This window comes from Platalea leucorodia (assembly GCF_965183815.1).
Source record: "Platalea leucorodia genome assembly, chromosome: 3".
NCBI lineage: Eukaryota > Metazoa > Chordata > Aves > Pelecaniformes > Threskiornithidae > Platalea > Platalea leucorodia.
In genome coordinates, this window is record NC_138825.1 from 57648617 (window position 1) to 57674195 (window position 25579).

General features: G+C 36.2%; 1 protein-coding gene across 2 annotated transcripts in view; it reads right to left on the minus strand.

Moving 5' to 3' along the window:
- SYNE1 (spectrin repeat containing nuclear envelope protein 1) overlaps positions 1 to 25579 on the minus strand; it is a 310346-nt gene that overhangs the window by 175555 nt on the left and 109212 nt on the right. For both annotated transcript variants that reach the window (XM_082306888.1, XM_082306887.1), the window contains exons 28-43: positions 24515 to 24691; positions 23099 to 23239; positions 21915 to 22075; positions 18921 to 19071; positions 15359 to 15586; positions 14722 to 14820; positions 13080 to 13267; positions 12846 to 12969; positions 11926 to 12092; positions 10504 to 10657; positions 9588 to 10216; positions 7935 to 8114; positions 5492 to 5642; positions 3755 to 3913; positions 2811 to 2993; positions 865 to 966 (exon numbers count right to left, since the gene is read on the minus strand). In XM_082306888.1, coding sequence (XP_082163014.1) covers positions 865 to 966; positions 2811 to 2993; positions 3755 to 3913; positions 5492 to 5642; positions 7935 to 8114; positions 9588 to 10216; positions 10504 to 10657; positions 11926 to 12092; positions 12846 to 12969; positions 13080 to 13267; positions 14722 to 14820; positions 15359 to 15586; positions 18921 to 19071; positions 21915 to 22075; positions 23099 to 23239; positions 24515 to 24691 — 2994 coding nt within the window. The remainder of the gene's footprint in view (positions 1 to 864; positions 967 to 2810; positions 2994 to 3754; positions 3914 to 5491; positions 5643 to 7934; positions 8115 to 9587; positions 10217 to 10503; positions 10658 to 11925; positions 12093 to 12845; positions 12970 to 13079; positions 13268 to 14721; positions 14821 to 15358; positions 15587 to 18920; positions 19072 to 21914; positions 22076 to 23098; positions 23240 to 24514; positions 24692 to 25579) is intronic.

Sequence of the window (25579 nt, forward strand, 5' to 3'; positions counted from 1 at the left end):
AAAGGAAACAACTTGGGAGAACATAAGCATTTCCATATAATTTTGCACATCTTTATACTATAGGGTTCTTGACCCATATCTAATTGGTAATTTAGGCATATGTGTACAATCACGGCGAAATGTGGACAAGGCTTGAGTGTTATATTAAGTTCTGTTAAAATCTGATAAAAGGTTTTGAAACAAATAACTGTTGAGATATTTCCCTGCCTGTGGAAATCACAGAAGTCAGCTTATCTTTTAAAACTTCTGACACCGAAAGCGAATAATCTCACATACCAATTTCCATTTGAAATCAAACATCCAAAATAGTCATAGTTTGGTTTTGCATCTGCCCTAGAACATAAAAAATAAGGACCTAGCCAACAATAAAAGTTCAACACCTCACCTTCAGCATTCATATTTTACCCCTCTCTTGTAACAGCTAGTTCAGGGCACTAATTCCAGTCCACTAAAGAATACTTTTAGTTTGATAAAGCAAATGAACATATTTTACTGCATTATAATTCTTTCAAAGAGGCAAACTACGTAAGCACACATATATGATGTGGCTTAATGTTGTGCAGTGTAGAAAATATCATGTGTCTCATACCTGATAAGTTACCTTATAAACGATTTACTCTATTTTGAATTAGTAGAAAATACTTTTTCAACTCTAATGATCAATTACTTTATGGCATAATTTTTTCAGAAAAAAAACAAAGTTAACTGAAGAAATGTGAACAAACAATAGTTATGATACATATAAATAATGCTGTACCTGTCACCTTGAAAGAAAAAGGCAGTACAAGAGAGACAGAAGTTTCAGGAGGAGTTTCTTCTTAGTCATTTGAGCACAGTCTGTGATTACCAATATCTTTACTTTACCTGGAGATCTGCAGGAGGCTCTTGACTATGAGTCAGTTCTTTGAGATCTGAAATTTTGGAACTAAGCTGCTCCAACTTCAGTTCTTTTTCCTTGACTTCAGACTGTAAAAGAGATGTGGTCAAAGTTTCACACCAAACTACAAGAAGGTTTTAGACCTTCAGAAGGATGCTCCATCAATTGCGAAAATGAAAGAAAATGTAAACAAAGTTTAGCAACCAGAGGGAAAACACTGTTGTTCTATTAGTTTTATTCTCTAAAAATCTCCCATCTCTTTTCCTTTATTAGGCTCAGTTCAGAGATTTTTTTTCTTCCATTAAAATAACCACACACATTTTTAGCATTTAAAATGCACTAGCAGCTTTAGTTTCTTAAAAGTGACGGAATAAAGATGGGAATGTCATTGTTTATTCGACTGGAAAAATCTGCTGTGGTTCTTAGGTTCCACTTAATGGCATGCAGAGTATAATACATGTGCTCTCTGGTTTTTATTACAAGGAAGTGAGCTCTCAGAAAAAAATTAGACACAGAAATAAATTTTAACCTCAAAAGGGAACGAAAAAATGCTGCTATATATGCACTGACATATTTGGACCTTGTGTTTACTGAGGTCATATAGATCCAAGTTATAAAGAAATATTCTACTTACTAAAAAAAAATAATAGCAAAGTGAAAGAGAAAATCATAATTTGTATAATTGTCGTTCTGAAGTATTAGGCAAGTAATTGGTGTGTGTATCCTATTACCCAAACTTTCTTTTCTAAAAAATTCAAACAGATCACTCCAATTAAAAGCTTGGAAAGTGGATTTCAGGATTAAATTGCTACACTTAACATCTGCCCTGAACGACAGAAGTTCAGGTGGCCCCAGAAGAATCCTCAGGGGCTATTTTGTGCTAGGGAGGATATAATATTAGGTGACTGATCAAGAAAGAGACCACTGCTATGGACCATGTACAAGGTAGAGTGATTATTTCTGTCCATGCTCATCTATTTCTGATTACTGAAATGGCAGGACCCTTCTGTCAGTGAACTGCTTTTCCTCTTGCCTTTGCAAAAGAAAGTGCAAAAAAAGTATTATGGACTATGCATTCTATGACTGCAAATGTATATACAGTGCTCATGTCTTCTGCTATTCTGGCCCTCCTGTGAATCAGGTACACCTGTGGTTTTGGTAATGGCTGCTCTTTCTCCAAATCAGTTTTAATAGTGATGAACTTAGGTGGTCTGATTGCTATACTAGTCAGAAAGACATTAGATAAAGCTTGTACTGAGCAAAATACTGATTTAGCATCATTTCATATTCTATCATACTACTTGTATATGTTTACTGTGCATCTTCTTAAAGACATCATTTATTTCAAATGAAGTAGAATACAGCTCACTCTATGGTTGATCTCCTGTATATTTTAAGCCAATAGAGGCAGAATGCATCCTGAACATTGGTTAGATTTCTAAAAGAGTTTAACACTGTCCAGAAAAGAAAGACCTCATCTTACTGAAATTGTCAGAACCTGATATTAATATTTGCCCTCCAGTCCAGCATATCTTTTTTATAGTCTGCAGAATCTACCTTCTTAGATGAGATTTTAGAAACTACTAATTTTTTGCTTAACTTCAGCTGAAGTTGTCTAAAATTTCCATCAGTTTCTACTGGAACAGAGTTCCGTCCAATGCCATGCTTTTTGAAATTTTTGTGCTTGTAAGAACACATTGTCATGTATTGCTACAGTCGAAATAACTGTGGAGCTTAGATTTAGTAAGAGATGTGCCATTCTTCTTTCTGTCAGAAGCAAACAGCTTCAAAAAAGGACTGGAAACCTGTCAGCTAGCCACTGGGTTAGTGGTACCACTGCTTGAACAGGGGACACGGTGGTCTACACCACCACAGCCTTATCACTTGAGATTTTGGTCCAGAACTTTTTTGTTACTGATTTATGGGTAAGCACCTGGAAGTCTTTCAGGAGGACTTCCATTCTTTGACTGTTACTCAAGTTGCTGATGCCTTCATTCAGTTGAGAAATGCACTTATTGCACCATCCATCCATTTCATCTCCAGTTTTCAGGATGTCATCCCATAGAGACACGCTTACACTCAGCCGGTCGATGTTGTCTTCAATTCTTTCAGACACCTTTTAGGAGAGGGAAATGTATCAATACCATTCACAAATTAATTTTAGATTTCTTTATTTTGCAGCCAGTTGTAAGACAAGTGCATCATAAATAACTAGTAAGCCTAGGCGAAATGATTTTCTTAGAGTTAGGTCTAAGTTCTGAATGCTAAGTTCAATTTAGTTACGCAGATCATAAAATGAACAAAAATTTTATGTGACTGTTTCTAAAAAGTTATATATTTTTCACTGGGAAAGAGTTTTATGTTCAAATAAACTTTATCTTTAAAACCAGCTACATTTATCTTATGTAATGTACAAATATGCCAATAAAGCAGTATAAATAAGAAAATGTAAAATATTAGCTTTTATATTATGTTTCTCTGCTATAATGTTGTCTTTCTCAACATATTCACATCTTTTATAGTGTAGCTTAATACAATTTACTGCCTAATTTATTTAGTCCAATTTACTTTAATTAAGTAATACTGGCACACATTAGGTGAGAATCCAATCCAAATTTATACTCAGAAGTGTGCATTGAGCAAATTTATACTAGTAATATTTATACATTATTATAAGACATTGTTTTAAATATATCAAATGGATGTCACAACTTTGTCCATACAACGGATGCCAAATCCCTATGATTAACCCCTTCAGATATACTTCTAAGTAAACTTTACTAAAAAGTTGCACTCTAAGATCCTAAGAAATTACTAATACTGTAATCTTAGCCCAACTTAAAAACTGTATTCAGCGTATAAACACCAGACTCTTACATCTAGCCATTTGTCCACTGTACAGTTCATATCTGTTTTTACCGCAGTGGAGTCGCAGCTATGCACTCTTTTCAGTTCTGCTAACAAATGTTTTCCTTTATTGGTGAAAGTATCCAGGTCTTTTTGTTTATCACTCAGATCATTCTTGGCAGCTTCATGCTGTGGACATAAATATTTGCTTGTTTAATGAACCCTTGAAGAAAGAAATAAAAATGCAGTTCTCCAGGCACCCACCCCTAGCCCTGTCGTATGTTATGCATTTGATAATTCTCATTCAGCATACCATCTAATATTTAACTATGCCACAAAATACAGAGCAACTGACATGGTTTTCTCATGAGCGTAATCAAATAGTATGATTGTTCTTATAAATAAAGCATACAAGTGGGAATAATAAATTCCTAATTGTCCCCACTTGGTAAGAAGCTATCTTCTGGACTTAAGGCAAATATTTTTTTTATTCTTCTTTTTGTTCTTCAGACTCTACATGTCTAAAATTGAATAATAAGAACCCATCACTGACTCAGTAGTATCTAAAATCAGTTCTGGAATTACAGCAGGGTAAACAGAGGGTGTTGCAAACAAAATTTAGAATTGTAAAACCCATCACTCCTAGATACTCCGGAAAACAAAAGTACAAACGTGTTCAGAAAGGAATTAGACAAAATCTTCAGGGTTACTAAGTTTGCAATTCTAAGGGTAGGGAAATCTTTAAAACACTGTCACTGAAGAGGTGACAACATACTGAGAAAGGATCACAGTATCTCATACTTTTTTCTTTAATATTACAGATCAGCATTAGAGATAAGCTACTAATCTGGATGCAGTATGGCCATGTGGCCATCCCTACTTTATTATGGTAGGAGTTGTGCAAAATATTTATTGTGCTCCAACTCCTTCAGGCCTAGACGTGGCCACTGTTGTAGCAGGGAATTCTCCACAGCCCAAGGCTCACATTAAGGAGAGGAATCATATGGAAGTTAGATGCATTTCTTTGTTAGACTTGCGAGCTCTGTTCTGGCTGTCAGTTCTAGTTAAAATGTCTATTAAAAAGAGGCCATAAATACGCACAGTTTAGAATGAGGTTTATACTGAAGAATTTTTAATTAAGAGCTCAATAGGCTTCCAAATGAAATTAGCCTCCGAATGAATGCAAAGAATTTAACTCAGAACTGTTTTTCCTAACAGGCTGATGGATAGCAGAATTTAGAATTTTAGAAATATGATCCAGTGAAATGAATGGAATGCAGGGATCCAAATTCCTTCTCTCTGCTCAATGGCCAGTATCAACATTGTACCCCATGGAATAAGTCATCTTAGGGAAAGAGACAGACTTTTCTTTCATTGACTTTTATCCATTCAAAAAATTACCCAATATGGAAAAATATTAAAGTATGTTGACTGGAAATATCCTCTCATACTATGATAGGAATATATTCTATTTTATATAAAGGGCAGATAACTTATGCTTTCCATATAAATTAACATTTTACATTTATAGGTGTTAAAATTATAAATAGCAACAATTACACATTAACGGATCTCACCAAAATGCTGAAAGGACTATATTCTTTCCTCATCAGAATCAGTACAATTTAAACCCTGAAAGTCGGTGTGACAAGATTTGACAGTAAATTCAAGGAACTTTAAACATGGCTCAAGGGCACCCTTCAAACACAAAAATCCATTTAAATCAAAGATCATTTAAATCCCTCAAATGAAAACATATGTAATTACTTTTGATAAAGTTCGCCTGACATCTTCATGATCCTTCCAAATGGATTTGATGACAGAAGCACTGTCAGCACTGTCTATGACCTTCATTACTGTTGACTTCAAGCTCTGATATTCCTTCATCAGATCGATAAGAATGCAGGACTGCTCCTTTCTGTAATGTGAAAAGGCTGTGTTAGCACCACTTGATGTCATGTTTCTGAAGGAAAGAGAATGTGATGTAGCAATTCACCATGGGAAAATCAGGATGCAGTGCTAAACATGTTTTGGGCAGCCGAGGAAATATTAATATTTAGGTTTTATAAATCACTGTGGGTCCATACATCACAAAACATCTCACTGAAGAGACAGTATATGAATCACCATCTCAAGTATATCAGATATCGAAGCAACTGACATGAGCAAAAGAAAGACTGAAACTGGAATTCAAGCTTCTCACTTCCTAAGTTTAGCATCTTACTGACTGGAAACCACACTATAATGATGCTGGCACTCGCAGCTCTTTTTTTTTTTTTTTTTTTTTTTGATTTGTTTCTTTAATGCAGAGTATTTTTTGAGTAAAAAGAAGCAGAAGACTAAAGCAATGCCAGGTAAGTCTGCCTATTTTGTCCTCTAATTGTCAGGTGCATGCTTTTGTGTCTAAAGCATTACATTTGACTTACTTGTCATTCTACTGAGAACAGAATAACCTGCTGCTAAGAACAGGCCTAATATTCCCCCCCTCCCCCCCCTCCAGAAAAGCCTATTTCTGCTCAGGCAATGGACAGAACAAAAATACCTATTCAATCCACTCCTGTTGTTTATACTGAAGAGAGAGAAGGAAGACTAATAATTTGGATATTTTTAGTTGTAGAACAGTGTTTGCAATGAAAGGCATTTGGGAAACATGATATTGCCAAGAGAGAGAGGTAAACATTTTAGGAGCTGGCTCTTCTCTGAATGGTCCAAAGAGCTCTCCAAAATAATCAGGTTCAGAAGGGTCTAAAATCGTGGCTATATGAGAGAGAAAACAGTTCAAAATAATTAAAATTAAATTAATAATTTAAAGAAAAATTAACCTTTTTATGTTAGAAAGGAATCATGAGGTACCTGAGTATCTTTCAGTTTTAGGTATAAAAATGGCAACAACTACGCCAGTATGTGAAAACTGGACAGCTCATTTACCCTCAGTAATGCATCTATAAGGCAGGGACAGCTATTTTATGTTTTCTTCACTACCAGGCTGGTACTGTCTAGCTTCTGGCACATGTATGCGGAAATTACTTGGTTTACTATTATTAAGGACTTCTAGAGGTAAGAAACATGGGTTGCAGCAACATGCAACATGAAATACAAATTAGCAGCAGTGCTGAAGTAAAACGAGCGACGGCCATTTTTAAACAAAACTATCCTTTTCTTCCATTTAGTTCAGATTTATACATCTCTTAAAAATGCATTAGAAAACTAGACTGAATTCAGCCGGAAAAAAACACCAGAAATGCAATTCATGTAGCTGTGCATATTTGCAAGAGGGAAATAATACACAGATCTGGTTAAGGGGCAGCATATTTACAAATACCTGTATGGTGTCAATCAAGAATATAGAATAACAGTACAGTATATAAACCAAAGGAAAAAAAAAATCATTTTTCAGCACAAATGAACTTTTTTTTTTGAATCCTCATTCAGTACACCAACCCAGCAGTTACATGGGGATCACCAAATTGCATACGCCCACTGAAGTATTAGCCAAGCTTAGAACTGTTTTGCTTCTGCACTTAGACAAAATTTATGTACATTGAGGATGATATAGTACTGAATGAATCTAGCACTTAATTTTACCATGCAAATTTAAAAAAAGAACATTTGAAAAAGTTTTGGTTAAAGATGATGAAGAGGTAGCTAAGACAAAGAAAAGGGTAAGATGAAACTTTCTTTAGTTTCATTAGTTCCTTTCTTTATCAACTTTCATTGACATACAAAACTGTCTTATAGCACTGATTATACACTAATGATTGTTATGAGCCTGGTCCCTTGGGCAGACAGAAAGACTTAAATCTAAGAATGATTTGGGACCACTGAATATAGGGTTGTCAGAAACACATATCCAATTGAGAAGGAAAATACATGCTAGAAGGAGAGTATGTGCTAGTTGGAGTGACAGTGAAACCTCAATGGAGATTTCTTATCTTTCAGGAGAGTAAACAATAACATGCAACTAAAGGCCCATTATATCTATAGGTACTGTCCTCAGGACCTATCTGTGGCTTTATTAATAGTATAATTACAACTGGTACAAATATCCTGGTTTATACTGTGTTCTATCTTCTAGTCAGTATTTAACATACAAGCCCTGTTTTTTATAGGGATTAATATGGCAAGAAGATATTAAATGTAAATAACTGGGTCTCTTTCCCCTGCTAAAAGAACCCTCTCTTTTCTCACCTTAAGTCTAAAATCTACTTACTTTTCATGTATAACTTTCTTGGTATCCTCCCACAGAGATTCTAACCGATTTATCTCTTTGTCGATCTCAGGAGCAAGTGTAATATCTTTTTGGGCGATTTGTTTTGCTTTGTCCATAAGCCACTGGAGTTCATGCTGGTGAGAATTCAATTCTTCATCTAATTGGTTAAAGATCCTCAATCTGCAAGTTAAAAGGCAGGTTTCAAATTTATTTATCATCTTCACTGTTTTGCAAGAGAAAAAAAGAGAAAGGAAGAATGAAACAGTTGCTGTTAGAGTTACTGTGCCTGAAGTTCTCTTTTTGTAACATTTCCTACAATATCTTCAGAAAAGAAAGTGTTATCTGCATTTTTTTCTGCTGCAACTGGGCTCAGAATGTGATTTTTCTGATACATATACAGCTATACAATTATGTAGATAGACATATACCTTCACCTCACACAGTGACTTGGAAATATAGTCAAATATTTAGTTTAATACTTTATTATAGTAAGTGTTTTTGATTCCTTCAGCATGTGTACAATCTTCAATTCTATAAGAGTAGAGATAGTTACGTAATATGGGATTTCTAAAACCTGTTTGGAGCTTGGATTCATTCGGACAAAATAAATTTCTGAGACAAAGATTTTCTTCACTGTTCTTTCAATATAAAAGGTTAGTGAGACTTGCTAAGCATTCTGCTCATATTCTCCCTCCATGCAAACAGCTCACTTACTTACTTACAAAATTTTATTAAGTAGATATAGGGACTCACATATGGCTGGCAAGAAATAAGGTACCCAGGAAGAAAACTCATAGAATCATAGAATCGTTCAAGTTGGAAAAGACCCTTAAGATCAGCAAGTCCAACCATTAACCTATCACTGCCAAGTCCACCACTAAACCATGTCCTCAAGCACCACATCTGCCATTCTTTTAAATACCTCCAGGGATGGGGACTCAACCACTTCCCTGGGCAGCCTGTTCCAGTGCCTGACTACCCTTTCAGTGAAGAAATTCTTCCTAATATCCAACCTAAACCTCCTCTGGCGCAGCTTGAAGCTATTTCCTCTTGTCCTGTCACTTGTTACTTGGGAGAAGAGACCGACCCCCACCTCACTACAACCTCCTTTCAGGTAGTTGTAGAGAGCAATAAGGTCTCCCCTCAGCCTTCTCTTCTCCAGGCTAAACAACCCCAGCTCCCTCAGCCGCTCCTCATAAGACTTGTGCTCTAGAGCCTTCACCAACTTTGTTGCCCTTCTTTGGACACGCTCCAGCACCTCAATGTTCTTCTTGTAGTGAGGGGCCCAAAACTGAACATTTTTGAGGTGCAGCCTCACCAGTGCTGGGTACAGGGGGACAATCACTTCCCTAGTCCTGCTGGCCACACTATTTCTGATACAAGCCAGGATGCTGTTGGCATTCTTGGCCACCTGGGCACACTGCTGGGTCATATTCAGCCGGCTGTTCACCACCACCCTCAGGTCCTTTTCAACCAGGCAGCTTTGCAGCCACTCAAGCCTGTAGCGTTGCCTGGGGTTGTTGTGACCCAAGTGCAGGACCCAGCACTTAGCCTTGTTAACTCACACATGCCCCCGATGCATCACAAAAAGTCTAGAGACTGCAAGCAAATGAAGAAGTACCAATCTATCTCAAGCATTAATATTGTTTTTACCTTTGCTGGAGGGCTTGTAGTGTTGCCTCGTTCAGGCCCTCCTTGTCAGCCTTTTCTTCAGTATCTTCAATACTCTTCAGTAGCTGTTCCTTACGTTCCATGAAAGATCTTCGCAAGGCTCCAAGAGCTTCTGCCTCGCTCTGTTTGGTTCCCAGCAGGTTTTGAACTGCCTCCAGTTCCAAGCACAGATTATCCACCACAGCCCTGCAGGAGATCCTCTGCTCAGAAATGCTGTGTTTTAGATGATACTGGGCCTTAGTAAGGGAACCATCCAAACTGATGGCAACAGATTCCAGCTTGTTAAGATCTTGAATAACATCATTGAATTCCTTCTCCAGTAATTCAGATTTAGCTTTATCCATATTTCCTGTTTTCTCCACTGTCTGCCTCAGCTGGTGGAGCACTCCTGATGCAGCACTATGGAGCTCCAGGAATACTCGCAGCTGATCCAGAGCCTTTTGTCTTTGACAAGTTATTTGTCTTGCCTCCTGGAAGATCTGAAAGCAATCTTCAGTCTTTCCCTGCAGTGTCTGCTGGTCCTCTGGGCAGCTGAAAGAACACAATTTATCTACATGTTCCTTCAGACTTTGTAACTGCTGTTTCTTACTTTCAACTTCCATTGAGTGGTTCTATGGGAAAGAAAGAAAATAAAGCTGGGTTTCTTCTTCCAATCAAAACCTCAGAAAACATTTTAGTACTAAACTTAGGAGCAAAACAAGTATTACTGAGGGGTTTTCAGTAAGAACAGTTCAGTATTACAATTTTGCTTTAAATTGGTCAAATAACAGAAATCTGTATGCAACTGCAACAGTGTATCGGTTTTCAAATAAATGATCTCATGCTAGTTTTAGATGAATATTTAGCTGAATGCACTGTACAATTTCTCTCTCTTTAATATTTACATCCAAAAGTTTACCTTATTGAGAGATGCAGCTAGTTGTTGATCAGCTGTGTTTATCTCTGAAGTGGCTTGTAGTTCAGCAAGAAACTGCTTAATCCAGTCTGAAAACCTGAGCAGGAGCTCATCAAACTGCCCATGCTCATCAACAAGAGATTGAAGGAAGTTGATCCTATAGGATGTCAGATGTAAATATGAAAGCACTTGATGTAAATTAATCACTTCCTATAATCAAAACCACAGCTGACTGGACAGCATTAAATGCCAGGTGGACGGAAAGAAGGAAACGTTAATTTATGTTACAAATGTGATGCCTGCCGTGTTGATTTCTTAAATGGGGAATAACATAACACTTGAATGCACCACTTTGGCTCTTTCCTGTTTCCACTGTTTTATTCATACCAACTGTTAGAAGTGCCCCAAACAATGAAGGTATGTTCTTCAACTTTTCTTTATGGGGGTAGTCCCAGAAAAGAGAATGATATTGATGGAAGCTAAACTTCAACTTTCAGACATGGCAACTCTGTTTGCCCTATCATCTGCAACACTGCATATAAGGTGAGAGTCTCATGAATTTAGGCAGGGGGTGAGTAGCTGCATGCTCAACTTCCACTGAAGTAAGTGAGGGTCAAGTCCACTCAGAGGAACACAATTCAAAGGAGGAATGTGTCCAGAGGAGTAGTCAGCACCTAGCAGAACTAAGCTTCTAAACATTGGCCTTAAAAAGGGCCTTGTCATTTACCTTCCCATTTCCCTTAGAAATTTCTCTACATAATTTTCAACATGAAATGCTGTGTAGAAGATCATTATATTGTAAAACAATCATATTGATAAAGCACCTAGAAGATGATGTCATTGACCAGGGTCTATTATTTAAGCTCCTTTACAAATAGTAAAATACGTAAGTTCATCACCAAAACAATTGAAATCTAAATATATGATAACATACAGTTTCAAAAAGGAGGCAGTGTTCCTGAGCCTAACATGAGCCAGAAGCCTAACAATTGAGCATTTATAGTATTTATGGCAAATGAAAACTTCGGAGTGGGTTTAAAAAGATAATAGTGCGGCTTTGCACAAGATAAAGCATAGAACTGAAAAAATGAAGATCAAATATTACAGATTTTGGAAGTAAGTTAGGAAGTTGCTCGGGAAATTGTGACTGAGGAAACACAACATTATCTTCATTTCCTGCCCCGCAGTCCTTCAAACAGAACTCTTCTATCAAAAAACTAGGGAGAGATTATGCCAAAAAGACAGCATAATAAATCTGTGGGATTCCCCACACCCCATTCCTGGGAGCTCAGGGTTCAATATGAATCTTAAACCTTTGTTTTCCTAATGGTAATACTGTAAAAAACTATGTTTCAGGATTGGGATTCCTCATCTGAATATTGGTTACACTCATTGAACATGTAAAAAACATTCTGAAGCACAAACCTTTTATGAACAGTTTGTGGTAAAGCTTTCCACCTGTCATCCAGCTCTTCAAATTTTTCTTTTATTGTTTTCACACACTGTTTGGAAGCTGTTGGGAAGAGTGACTCATTTAACTGTATTAGGCTCGCATAGACTGAAGCATGGGACTCAATATCTGCTTGCAAATCCTGGGAAAACAATGGAATGTACAGCCTTTAGATTACATATGGCATCATATTATGCAAAATAACAAAAATAATAAAAAGTCAGCTAGGAATTTCCTAACATATTTTGTGTGCAGCAATAGAATTGTGATGAGACGTTGCAAATTGGCCCAAACAGAAAACCAAAACCCAAAATAATATTCCTTCTCTTCAGTAATATTTAAAAGTAAAATTATGGACTCATTGGCTTTATGGAGGGTGTAAAAGATGCTACATTTGGCCAACTGCTTCGTATTAATCTAAAAACAAATGGCAAAAATTCCAAGGGAGGGCATACTTTAGAATAGGATGATGGTCTTGTGTTTAAAAAAAATTCGGAAATCAAACTTCCATTGTGAATTCAAAACCTTTGAGTATTTTGTCATCTGAGCAACTTTCCTCACATGCAAAAAAACGAAAGTAGAATTGTCTATCAAAGGAATTTATCTAGAGAAAGGATCCTCTGGCAAGCAGACCAATGTCCCTCCTTGACAGATAATAGGATATACTGGGGCTTTATTTTTCTTGAGCCGGCATATTATATTTGCAAATAACATTCTTCCTGTCATTTTCTTGTCTTTGATAAATAACAACAGCAATAATGTAATACTTCCCTAGGACATTTCCAAAACCCAGAATCAAGTGAAATGTCAGACTACAGTTGAGCAAGTCCATCCTTTAAAAGACACAGAAACAAACCAGGAAACGTAGGGTGACAGTCTTTCAGTTGAAACATACCTGCAGTGACTGCAGTTCACCTTCCAGTTTAACTCTGTCAGCAGAAACATACTGCTCTGAAGGTCTGGCTGTAGCTTCACACCCCTCCAACCAGGTCAGGAAGGCAGACAGCTCCTTCTCTTGCCTAACAAAATCACAACGTAGAGTTACCAACTCAAGTCGTCCCCTCGGTCTCACACACTGACCACAGGAAGGTCTCTGTGTCCATCATAACAGACATGAGAGTCTACTCACTTCTGCCACTGAGCCAGAAGAGTCTCTAATAAAGTCTGTTTCTCTTTAGCATTTTCTAGCACCTTTTCATATTTCTGCTGTAATGCTATAACCTCCTGACCAGCTTTTTCTTTGTTCGCCACCTTGCGGGCACAGGTTGAGAGAGAGGCCAGAGTGTTGCTCAGTTTTTCCACAGTATGACAAAGGTCCTAAGGAACATGTAAAAGAAACAGAAGTCACATACATAAACAACAGAGCTACGGTAATGATGGTGGGAAAAAATTCCGTACTTCTACTCAAAGTTTGAAGCAATGCTTCAAGAGTTGCTCTAATTTATACATATACAGTAAATACAGAAGCCCACTCCAACATGTGGGGACTGCCAGACTGGCAGCTCATGTCATGACATGGGAGAGGTAGGGAACAGTTACTGTGAACTTCTGTCAGCATTAGCTAAAGGTCTTTTTCAGAGAAATGGCATCTGATGTTGACTAGACTTTCCAGTGTTGCCATTTCTAGAAAGCTGGGAAACTTGTTCATATGAAAATGATTGTAATGTAGTACAATGAGTTAGAAAAGCACAAAATGAAATAGATTTAAGACCACTAAAGTTCCAGCTCACAGGTGTGCAATAATAACAACAGTAGTAATGGTTCTAATTACAGTCATGAAAGAAATCATATATAGGAGGAAATGTGAATTATACAGCAACAAGCTACTGATGTTTAAACTAAATAATAAAAAATAATAATTTCACATTAAGGCATTGAATCATCATGATCTCATAGGTACGACAAGAGTTTACAATAACATAGTCAGCATATTCGTAATGTTTAAAAGCCGATAACAATAATGATTACATGTGCTGTCTGAATAGATTCTCCATATGCAAAATATTTTTCCTCAAGTATCAAGTTTCGTTGAAGCAGACAGACCAGGTCCTCCTTGCATACAGCCTTTGCAAGTAGTTACCACTAAGTTCAGAAGACATTATATGTATTTTACTTCAAAACAATATGACTAAAAGTTTTTGCAGTATTTTCTTAGAAAGCAAGATAATAATTATTGTGGTAAGAACACTCATAGACACAGACAAAAACGCTACACCAAATTCCCTGAGATTTGGGACTTTTTGTAGTTTGAATACCAATCCAATGTTTGTTTTCCTTTTGTAATGGACTGAACCAAACGTCCAAACACCCATGGATTTCTGGCATCATAGATAAAAGTTTGTCAGTTGAAACTTTGTCCAGTCTCTGCATTGTCCAAGAAGAACTACTTCCAAGGAGACTTTTTTTTTTTTTAAATCACATCTCTTTATACCAAGACCCATGTTTTTTATCTTCTATTTTTCATAGTGTTTCAGATGCATAAAACTAAAAACAAGAACCTGAAGGACTAATTCATACTTTTAGGCTTTCCTTTCTCTAGAGTGTGGAAAAAACTCTCCAAGCCTGTCTGAAATGGTGAGAAGAAATAGCTGAGGAAGCCTGCTTAAGCTTTCCCTGGGGCTGCCCACCCTGACAGGCAGTTCTAGCCTCCATCCTGGGCTGTGTGGTATCAGGCAGCCCCTGGTCTGGAGGTTATTAGCATTTCTGCGAGGAGGTCAGTGTGGCACCATTTCCCTGGACTCGGTGGCAGGAATCGCTGGCCACATGCTCACCGTGCAATCCTGAAGGGCTGCATATGTTGCTGCTGCTGAAGAGCATGATGTGAGAGGGTGAGCTAGCTTAGCTTCAAATTCAGACACTGCCCGCTGCACCTATGAAGAAAAGGCAAACCAGAGAGTCTAAAAAACAGCAGAAAGTACATAAATGATGCTATAAATAACATCTTTTAAAAATTTAGTGCTAAGAAAATATTATATCTTAAGCTTTTGTAGTGCTGAGTGCCTTTTGAAGTTAAAATATGCTAACTCTGCTCAGCTCCTTGTGACTGGGGCAATAATAATATTTAAATTATTTTCTTTACGACCTACTAACAACCCAAGATTGAAGTTAAAGAAGTGTTTGTAAGAAGTATGGATGTAGTTTATCAGTGCAATATCCAGGAGAATCACTTAGGTTTTCTAAAAGACATCATAATTTTTTGAATGTGTATATTTTAGTGTCTTCCTGAACCTGCCTTTTAAGTCATTTGAAGCACAAATTTACATATAGTGGTCTTGCAATTACCTTACAAATCTAATCATATATTCTAGTCCATCCTATTATAATATGCATTTTATATTACATTTTGGAAAAAATAAAGAGTAATTTATGAATTGCTGCAAACAATCCATTAGATTTTGCATTGTCTACCTGTTTAAGACTTTCTTCGTATTTCTGCTGTGCTGATGCATTCCCTGTGATTGTTCCTTCCAGTCTCTGTGCATGATTTCTTAGCTCTTCCCAATACCTTTTGACCTGAGTCAGTTTGGCTTTAATATGTGCACATTCTCCAGAGGTAACAAACTGGGAAAAAGACTCGGCTTCCTCTTCTAGTTTTGAGATTCCAGTTATTTTACCATCTATTTCTTTATTAATAACCTAAAATGTAAAGTAATAGTAAATAAAGAAGCACAATAGGTTTTTAATTATCAGAATAATATTTTCTATTTCCTTCTTTTACCTGAGCTACTAATATTCTTCATTAAAACAGAGAGGAGAGTTCATTGACCACTTGAAATAATTAGTTATAAAAGTCTTTAATATGCCCTGTAAACTCCCGTTTTCTTCTTGAAATTAGCACTGGAAAAGGTTTAAAAAACAGTCTGCCCTAAAAACAGTGTCTATGAAGAAGAATTAGAATTGCCTGAGGTGCATATTTTCATAAGCAGACAAGAGGGTTCATCTTTTAGCATCTCTTAATTCACAGCAAATTAATACACAATTCTCTTAAAGATTCAAAATAAATGCAAGATGAAAAAAAGTAAGTGTATAACTGAAAACAATATTGGTAAGGAGCTGAACCCTAACAGCTGATTACTTGTGTTTAGTACGTTTTCAAGCACGCACTTAAAAAATAAAACATGCTATGATTTGAAAACCAACAGAGATTGTTTCCATTTTCTAATTTAAAATTCTATGATATAATAAAGAATAAATTAAATTAGATGATGAGGTAGGGTGAGTGTGCCCTCAAACAGAAGATTAAATAAAGAGCCACGTTACAGTAAAAATAGGAAACCATGAAACAAGAGTGATAACGGCCTTTGGTACTTTTCAGCTGTCTTCTACGTCAATTAGTAAATGCATAAAGACAAACTAGCACTGGCTTTACATTTCATCAGCTGCATGACAGCAACTGTTTCCTATTTTTTTGCACTTGTTTTTATTGCAAATTAGAAGTAAACCTGAAAGCTACAAGATCCGAAACAGAAACTTCTGGCATTTCAGATTCAGTGGCTATTTATCCAGGAAGCTTCCGTGAACTTGGAAATAAGACTTTTTTTTCACAACAGAATTCTTTTATTTTCTGCTGATGTAGCATGTCCATGAAGCTCTTCTCAAAAGCAGTGAAAAACACTTATTGGGAGAGAACTGAAAGAGCCAAGAGCGCTCTTTGGAATTGAAATAGGCAATAGCATTCTCAGATATAAAAATGTTAAGATATGTATGTATATGACATCAACCAAAAACTTTCCTGAAAATGCACTCTCAAAAGCATAGAAAGTGCCCACGTTCTGCTATAATTGTGATAAAAATATGGTATCTTGCTTGCCATTATAAAGCTCAAGAGTGGCTTACTGCAACATTCAGAGTTTAGAATTAGCAGGGTGACAGCACAGAAAAAAATGTGGTGCTGTAAGCATTTACAGTGCCTCTTTATGCAATATATTCTGAATTAATTCGGATTATAAAATATCTTTTTTGCATGAGAATACGGTGCCAAGCAAAAATACCAGATTTGTGGCCTTGAAGCTGAAATTATCTAACAATGCAGCAGATACAAGTGAGGCAGCGCTTTTTTACTCCCACGCTATTCTGTTAAATTCACTCAGTTACATAAAAGAAGGTGGATAATTGAGGCCTTCAAACTCACTGAGTCTGCCACCAATGGTAACTACTTGTGATAACTGTCATTTTGTCCACCAGGAATTTCAGAGAAATGCGTAGGTGAAAATCTGGCTCTGCTGAAGTCATTGGGGTTTTGCAATCAATGTCACCAAAAGTAGAATATTACCACTACATATGATAATTACATTCAGCTGAGCCCAGGTTTTTTATCTGGTCAGCCAAAGATATCAGGGAACACACCATTTATTTTTGGTGTATTTGCCTCATATTGCAATATTCCTTACTAATACTTTGTACCAGAAATTACAAACTAAGTATGCTGATTAGTGTTGTGACACAGACTAACTCATCAGGAAATTCACAACAAAACATAACAAATACTTCAAAATCAGGCACAAAGCAACGCTGCTGAAGACCTCCAGCTATGCCCACGTATTGTAGGTTAGATGACTCATTTCACATATCACAGTTCATAAAGCTGGTTTGTTCATCTGAGCTACAATGATGTACCCTAGGCGTTTTCTGGAGTATTTTCTCTGCTTTATGTCTGTTCACTCAGATACTTATAAGAATTACCTGCTGACCATTTTCTTTCTGTCATGATGTTTAAATGAAGAAGGCTTATGTTGGCACTTTCAAAAGCCTGCAATGCAGTGTAAAAATTACTGTTTATCTGCATATATAGCAAGGAACAGCCTTTCTGGGAAATGGGCTTGAATGGACTAGTAGGACTTAACCAGGCTCCATTTAGACAGAGCTGTTGTCACACTGTAATGCAATATTAATAGCATTTGATGCACACACTTTTTGTCTTAAACATTTGAATCCTATCTAGTAATACTGAAAAGTACGGCTACAGGACAGTGTGTGCCAGTGGAATAAATGCATATATATTATTTCACAAGGAAACTGTTCTTGAATCGCTCTGGCAATGAAGCAAGAATTCAAGCATTGTTTTATTCTTCAATGATGAAAGGAAGAGATTTTATTTATTTGGTGTATGTAAAGTTGTGATCAAATTAAGAACAGGAAAATCTGTTGATAAACTGTTTCTGTCACATGAAACAAATGCCTTATGGGATCCTTTGGAAATACTTAGTGTCAATCTGGTCCATGACTGCAAGCAGCTGCACATCTGTGCACTCTCTGAACAGCAAGTAGGTCACAGAATAAAGAAAACAGCAGTGTGCACTGCATATTGAAAAACTCTGTCCCCTTAGAAAGATGCAGTTCCAGAGAAGGTACGTTTTCATTTGTGAGAGGATATGAAGTCAGCCCTTGAAATGCAACGCTTGGAAACAATATGCACCTCAGTTCGCAATAAGAAACTAAACCACTCTTTATCTACAGGAATGTACACAGAATTTAAGACAGTGTAAATACGATAGCAATAAATGGTATGCAGGTTTGCAAGCTACCAAGAGCAATAGTTTCTTTATTATTTCAGCATAAAATATACATAAATCAAGTTATAACTTCAGCTTGCAAGATTAAAATCAAGTTCTATATCCACTAGCCGATGTGTGTTTTAAAATAAAAAAAGCTTTATACACCTTGTATTTATGTAGCTATTTTGTACATCAGTAGAGATTACTCAAAAAATAAGAAGAGTATAAATTAAATGATAGTTTTAACTATACACACAAAGGCTCCATATATGTAAACTAAACACTAACAGACAGCCTATAAGAATTTTCCTTTAGCTTACGTAAAACCTTACTGCTTGGTATATTAGTGTACAAAGCATACCATCATTACATCATGGTAGTTCTGAAACGTGTAAAATATCTGTTCTCCCATTTGGCCTCTAGCAAAATGACAGATAAATGGACTTTTAATGCTAAACGTAACAAGAACTAATCACCTTGATTTGGCTGATCTGTAAGTCCAATGGAGATGATGATGTTTCCAAAGTTTCCAGTTCTTTTTCTTGTTCAGCTATCCAGATGGACAGAGCTTCAAAATTATTGCCAAAATGATCCCACTTGTTTTTCACCATTTCCATGCTTTTAATACTAAAATTAACCAAATTAATTAGAGAGAATAAACAGTTTAATATAATGAAGCTGCCCATATTTCTGCTAGAATAAAAATGTAACTTATTCAAACTACAGGAGGGTCATTTTAAAAACTCCTGGGTTTAGAGGACCAAGCTGTGCACCTAAATTCAAACTTGGTTCTCTCTTAGACTGCACCCAAAGTCAAACAATTATATTAGCCATAGTGGGGGCACTGAGAGGTGAAACAGAGTACAGCTTCATTCATCAGCTGTACATCAAGAACCTCATGATAGCAGGCAGAGAAAGGAAAACTAACATAAATATGATTTCTATGAAATAATATGGAATTAGGATTATATCAGATATCTAAAAATCGAGATAACTGAATGCATAGATGTCAGTCATTTAGTCGCTAGAAAAGAATGATTAAAACCAGTGTATTGTGGATGTACATATATTCACCAATGCTTGACAATTTTATTAAACTTGTTTTTTATAACAGCAATCTGCCCATCTTATAGGAAGTTTGTGTTTTCTGAGGGAATGATTTCATATCAAGCCAAAGAATCAACAACAGATATGACTCAACTACCTCAAAGTTAATAGATTCATATTCTTTGAAACATACATTATAGGTATGTTAAACAGAGACAGATTATGACTGATTGTTGTATATACTGGATAGCAAACAAAGCACCCTTTTTTGTCACAAGTAAGAAGTCTAAGGCCCTTATAAGGTCTAACAGCATTAACTTCCAGTATACAAGTTTTTGCTCCTTTCAAGTCATTGTAAAGAAACCACTGCCAATGTAGGCCCTACACACAGCTTGCAAAACATGCATTTTCTATTTCACTGAAAATATCAAAATTTCATCAGAAAAGTTTGAATATTACAAAATTCCAAAATACATTTTCCTTTTAAATATAGCCTTAAAAACCATTCCATGTTAAAAAGTTTTTGTTGTATTTCCTTCCCCTCCCCTCCTCATTAAAGCTAGAGGAAGCTTTAAGAAAAGATGTAGTCTAAAAATGTAAAAATTGGCCTTTTTATTTTTTCTTATTTATTTTCAAAATAAAAAAAATAGCAATGTCAACAGCCACTTACTGATAAGAATGTATTCAAGTTATGTGCAGGAAAATAAAGTGCAAAAATATTTCACTCAAGTCCAGCCCAAGAAAACACAGCTGGAAATCAGAATCATGGGACCAAATCAGTGGCACAACAACTGAAAATCCTTCGCCTTTGTATCTGCCTTCCTTATAGTTGTAAGAAAGCTGCAGACTGTAAAGAATATAGTCCCAAACACACTGCACAGCTATGCATTATCTCCTTGGAAAACAGACGTGCTAAGTTTGCTCTGTAGCTGACTATGGAGAGCTGCTCAAACTTTTCTTTCCCTTTCCTGTTCATAGTATGTACCATATGTATTTGGAATACCTTCACTTTAAATTACTCGGCCAAGATTTTTATTGATGATGCGAGTTACAACATAACTCTTACACACCGATTATATGTTCTGTAGATTCACTATAGAGAGTTGTATGTATTTGCATGTTTTGCAGAAGGGATTTATTTTTTTATTATCTGTCACAGTACCACAGACATTCTATACAATCCATACATTCAACTAAAACCTATTTCATACCTACATTGAAAGGGGATATCAATGATGGCTTTCATTTAAAAATAGATGACATTATTAAAAAAATGAATATTTATTGTTGGAAGGATGAATTTCTTGAATTGAAAAATCACACTAGTTTTCTCCCTAATACTGGAGAAGAGTATAAAGTGAAGTATTCAGTAAGATACGGTAGAATTTGACTGCAAATCACTGTAATACTTGATATGGGAGAAAGTGTTATGTAAAAAAATTAGACCACCAATAATCAGGAAGTTACATCTGCTGCAGACGCTAGTTACTCTGTTTGACAACTGTTCTTTTACATCGGGAAGAAAATGGCACCAAATTAAAGTCAGATTAGCAATGGTCAATAGGGGAAAAAAACCAATAATGTGGGCATTGCTCTTTGTTCATATTGAGATGGAGGTGATGGCACCTGCTTAAACTTATACAGCAAATTATTCTACATAGTAATTCCAGTAAAACAAGATAGAATTGGCACATATATCCATAATGTGTGTATCAGATCTAATATATGAAAAACTACTAATTTCATACACACATATAAATGTACGTGTCTATAGATAAAAGGAGAATAGCAACAGCTGAAGTTGAGTAACTTGAGTTCAATAACTGAGTTACTCACTTGAGAAAAGGGATGAAATTTTTACAAATACAAAAAGCTACAAATATTTACAGGATTTAACAACATTTTCTTGGAGTTTGAACTTTCAATTTTTAAGCAAAATTTGGCAAATGATGCTTTTGTTATATGCAGAAGCAGCTTTTGATACTGCCCATGAAATAAAATCTGGGCATTCAGCTAAGATGAAGGCACTTCTTGACATTCCTATGGAGAAAGTGGAATACTGAAAACCGAGGCAAATATGGTAAATGTGTTGTTCTCATACTTGCACTGAGATTTTTCTTTCTAAAAGACTTTAGTACTTCAAGAATTAGTTTAATTATTCCTTCTTCACAAGACTGGGGCTTAAAGATAAGTGACAGGTTAAATGTAACTAACAGTGGTTTTATAAACTACATATTAAACAAAGATTTTGTTTATTTGCACACAGTCTTTTGACATATTTGGTACTATAACCTGGTTACTATGCCACGGCAAGCTGTAAATGATGGAGCTGATGAGACAACACAAAATGCTAACAAGGTATTCTAGAAATCTGATACAATCTTATAGTGGAGAATAAATGTTAGGACTTGTTAAGAACATACTCTTCTTCAAGAGTAACTTCCACTTTTTTCACTTGTTCTTGGATTGATTTTGCCTGCTGTTGAAGGGACTGCTTGTTCTTTGAACCAAGCTGTATCTCAGAAGAATTCTTCACCAAATTCTCAGCCTGCACTGCCATTGCTTCAGCCTGTTTCGAAAGTTCCTGTAAGGATGCAAGCCATTAATACAACTATAAACAGTTTCATATATTTACACAAAAAGTATTTTTCCTCAATGTTTGTGGTTAGAAAACATATCTGTGTCCTATACATATATTTTGCATGTGTAAATACATAAAAACAATCTCTGAAGAAAGTTATTTTCATGTTGCATTTAAGAAATGTTCATCTGATCAAACTAGCTTGAAAAAAATTTAGCAAGGGAAACTATATGTCCAAAAGTTTTTAACTCAACCAATCAAAATATATTCTATAGCTCTTCAAGAAATTTATTTCTGAATTGTCAAAGATTATATGCATCTTTTTTTAATCTTTAGATCCTATCCTTTACGAGAAGATTTTGCAGTACCCTGTAGCTTGTAATCTCACTTGTTTTAACAACTATTTTCTGTCACAAATGGTAAACTCATACACCAGAACAATGAATGCTGAGCATAACCAAGATATGTATAATTTAGTATCAGATTTATCAAAGGGTAAAAACAGCATGAAAAGCATGGCACTTAGGAAAGCCAATCACTACTATTACTTCTGTATTAGTAAATAAAATGAGCTGGGATAATTCTGTGTTACTAAGGGCAAGTAGCATGTTATGGCTTATGTCCATATTGTAGAAGTCTCTCCTTTTTCTCCTCAAGGCTAAAAGAGTGCCAGCTGGCACAGTCCACATAACCTTACCAAAGAGCACACTATTGGTGTTGATATGCTGGTGCTCGACATGGTTTAGGTTACTAGTATAGATGATTACTGAGCATAAGATAGGAAGTCCTCAAAATCATTTTACCTTCCACACGTGCACTTCAGGTGCAGATTTTGAGTAATTCTTCATGATCTTTTCATAAAATATCTTTTTACCTCTAAACAGTTTATGCAGTCTCTAATCTGTATACACAATTTGCACCAGCATTAACAGGAAACCGTCCAAAGACTGAAGGGAATACGCTCACTACATGTTAACAAGCAAGGCAGGAAGATATCCCAGTTCCTTTATTTCATACAGTGAATACCTTTGTCTGATCCAGTTCTGCGGAGAGGCTCTCTAAACTGCTAAAGTTTAAGATACGTTCAAGTGCAGAGCTTGCTTGGTTGAGATATTTTACTACTGTTTCTTTGTCCCTTTCAAACTGCTCCCATTTATTTATTGTGACCTACAAAAACAAACAAACAAACAAACAAACAAACAAACCCAAAACAGGAACAAAAAGACAAAAAGATCAAAGGGGAGAAAAAAAGAATTTCATTGTTAAGTTACTGAAGAAGGAAAAAGAGAAAGACCTGACAAAATAAAACAATTTCTCCTGAAACGCCATCTACTCTACAGATGAAACTGTTCTGAACACAATAAAAGAAAAGTTTTCCCTTGAATTTTCACTGATTCATACCGCACTGTGCAAAAAAGCACTGTTCTCCAAGGTGCCAGCAATATTCAAATCTTATATTTGAATGTCCTATAAGAAGTCTGAAGTAATAAATGCAGATGCTTATGTTTATGGTGACAGGTGACATCTAATGAAATAAATTACAGTAAAATGGCACAAGAAAATCCCTACTCATAGGCAACTCACACATAGGAATCTATTTGTTCTTTTCTGATAACGTAAAATTTTGATTAACATAAAGCATTTAATTACCAGTCACAAGAATTATGACCGTATAAACAAATATTTTCTTGATTCTTAAGTAAGGCCCGAGTTAAGAATTTATATATGGAATTCCTTAGAAAAAAATTGGTTTCAATAATAAATTTTCACATTAAGAAGTTATTTGAGCTCTATAGATCATTTTTCATCTTGTTTTTTATCATGGGAAATAGTTTTGATGACTTTAAACATTTGTGTGAAATAGCAGACAGCTGGATTACCATTCTACTTAGAGAAATGTAAAGGACACCTCCGGGCGCAAGAAGCTGTAAATTCTAATCCCTGTTCAGTCAGTGATTAGTTATACAACCTGAAGCAAACCATTTGATTTCTCTATGACTTTCTTCTTCCTTCTTTAAATTTAGGATGACAGCACGTATTTCACACAGTAGTTGTGAGGATTATATTTGGATAACATCAGGTGTTATTAATCTAATATCCAGCTCTCAATTAAAGGGCAATGTCATCTTTAGTAACCAGGGGAGACAGCCCATCTAAAAACTAATTCACAGATATTTAAAATATCTATTATGACTGAATAGTTAGGACTTACAAACACTTCCAAACAAAATGCTGGTTCTTTATTAATGAAGATGTATCCAGCAGCTTCGAGAAGTTTTCATGGAAGTACTGATCATGAAAACCCCAAGGACCAAGATTCAGAGGTGAGAAAGTGAGCTCAGACTTTTTACATTAAAAAAATTGGCTTTTACTAAGTGGGAGGAAAAAAAAAAAAGAGGAGGAAGAAAGCACAGTTTTTATTGCTACTTGCAAAGGACCCACCTGCAGTTGCTCTTCACGTTTCTCCATCGTCTGCTGCATGTTCTCCAATGTTCCTTCCAACTTCTGTAAATCCTCTTGCATTGTGCTGGGCAGTCCACCTTCAATCTGCAACTGTTTAGCTTGGGAAATCTGCTGTTGCACATCTTGCCTCTTTGCACGGAGTCTCCTTGTCCTTTGCTAAAAGGATTCATGCAACATGAATGATTAGACTTTTTAGCTCCTTTGGGAAACCGGCACAGTGAAACCACTTTCTGCTTTTGCAGGGGTATGCAATGAGAATAACAGACAAAGGAATAAACTGTGGCAAATATTTTTGAGAGTCTCATATACTGATCTAGTATATGCATTGTGTTCCAAAATGCATATACAGTTCTTGCGGAGTACAAATGGGAGAGAAAGAGTGACAGTATGGCCATTTATCCAAAGCAATATTTTAGAAAGCAGAAGCCCCAACAGTTGAGCAACTGCGGCAGTAGCCAGAGGGGCGTGTATTCCTCATGACTGCCTGGAAGCATCCAGGTCTGCTCTGCACTCTTTGAGGCACAGGCTGGAGCCTCAGATTGATCAAAGCAACATATCAGCCTTCATTAGAGAGCAGTAGGGGGACGGCCAAGTTGCATAACTCATTCTTTGATGCATTGTGCTTTGTAGCACTATCAGAAACTCCTAAGACTCCCTTCTCCCTTCCTAACATGCCTGACCTATTGCCAGCCTTGCTAGGTAAGCTCACAGCTCCCTGCTCTATTCTACTCTGGGTACCTTCAGGTCTTTGTCAAAGTCTTTTCACCTTAACAGATTCCATATCAAAAGAAGAGTCTGAGAACTCAAGGAGAAATTAACTATTCATACTACCTCTCCTGTGATGGATAAGGAATGTAGAGTATTGAAAGACCAAATACAAACCTTAACACATACAATAGCTTTTACAACCACCGAAGAGTTTAGATAAGACAGCAGTAAGACATAGTAGTGCCTAGTCAGACAATAAGACATGTCTGACCTTACAGAAATAGATATTAATATGAAACACTTACATAATGCTCAAACACTGACAGTAAATTGTTC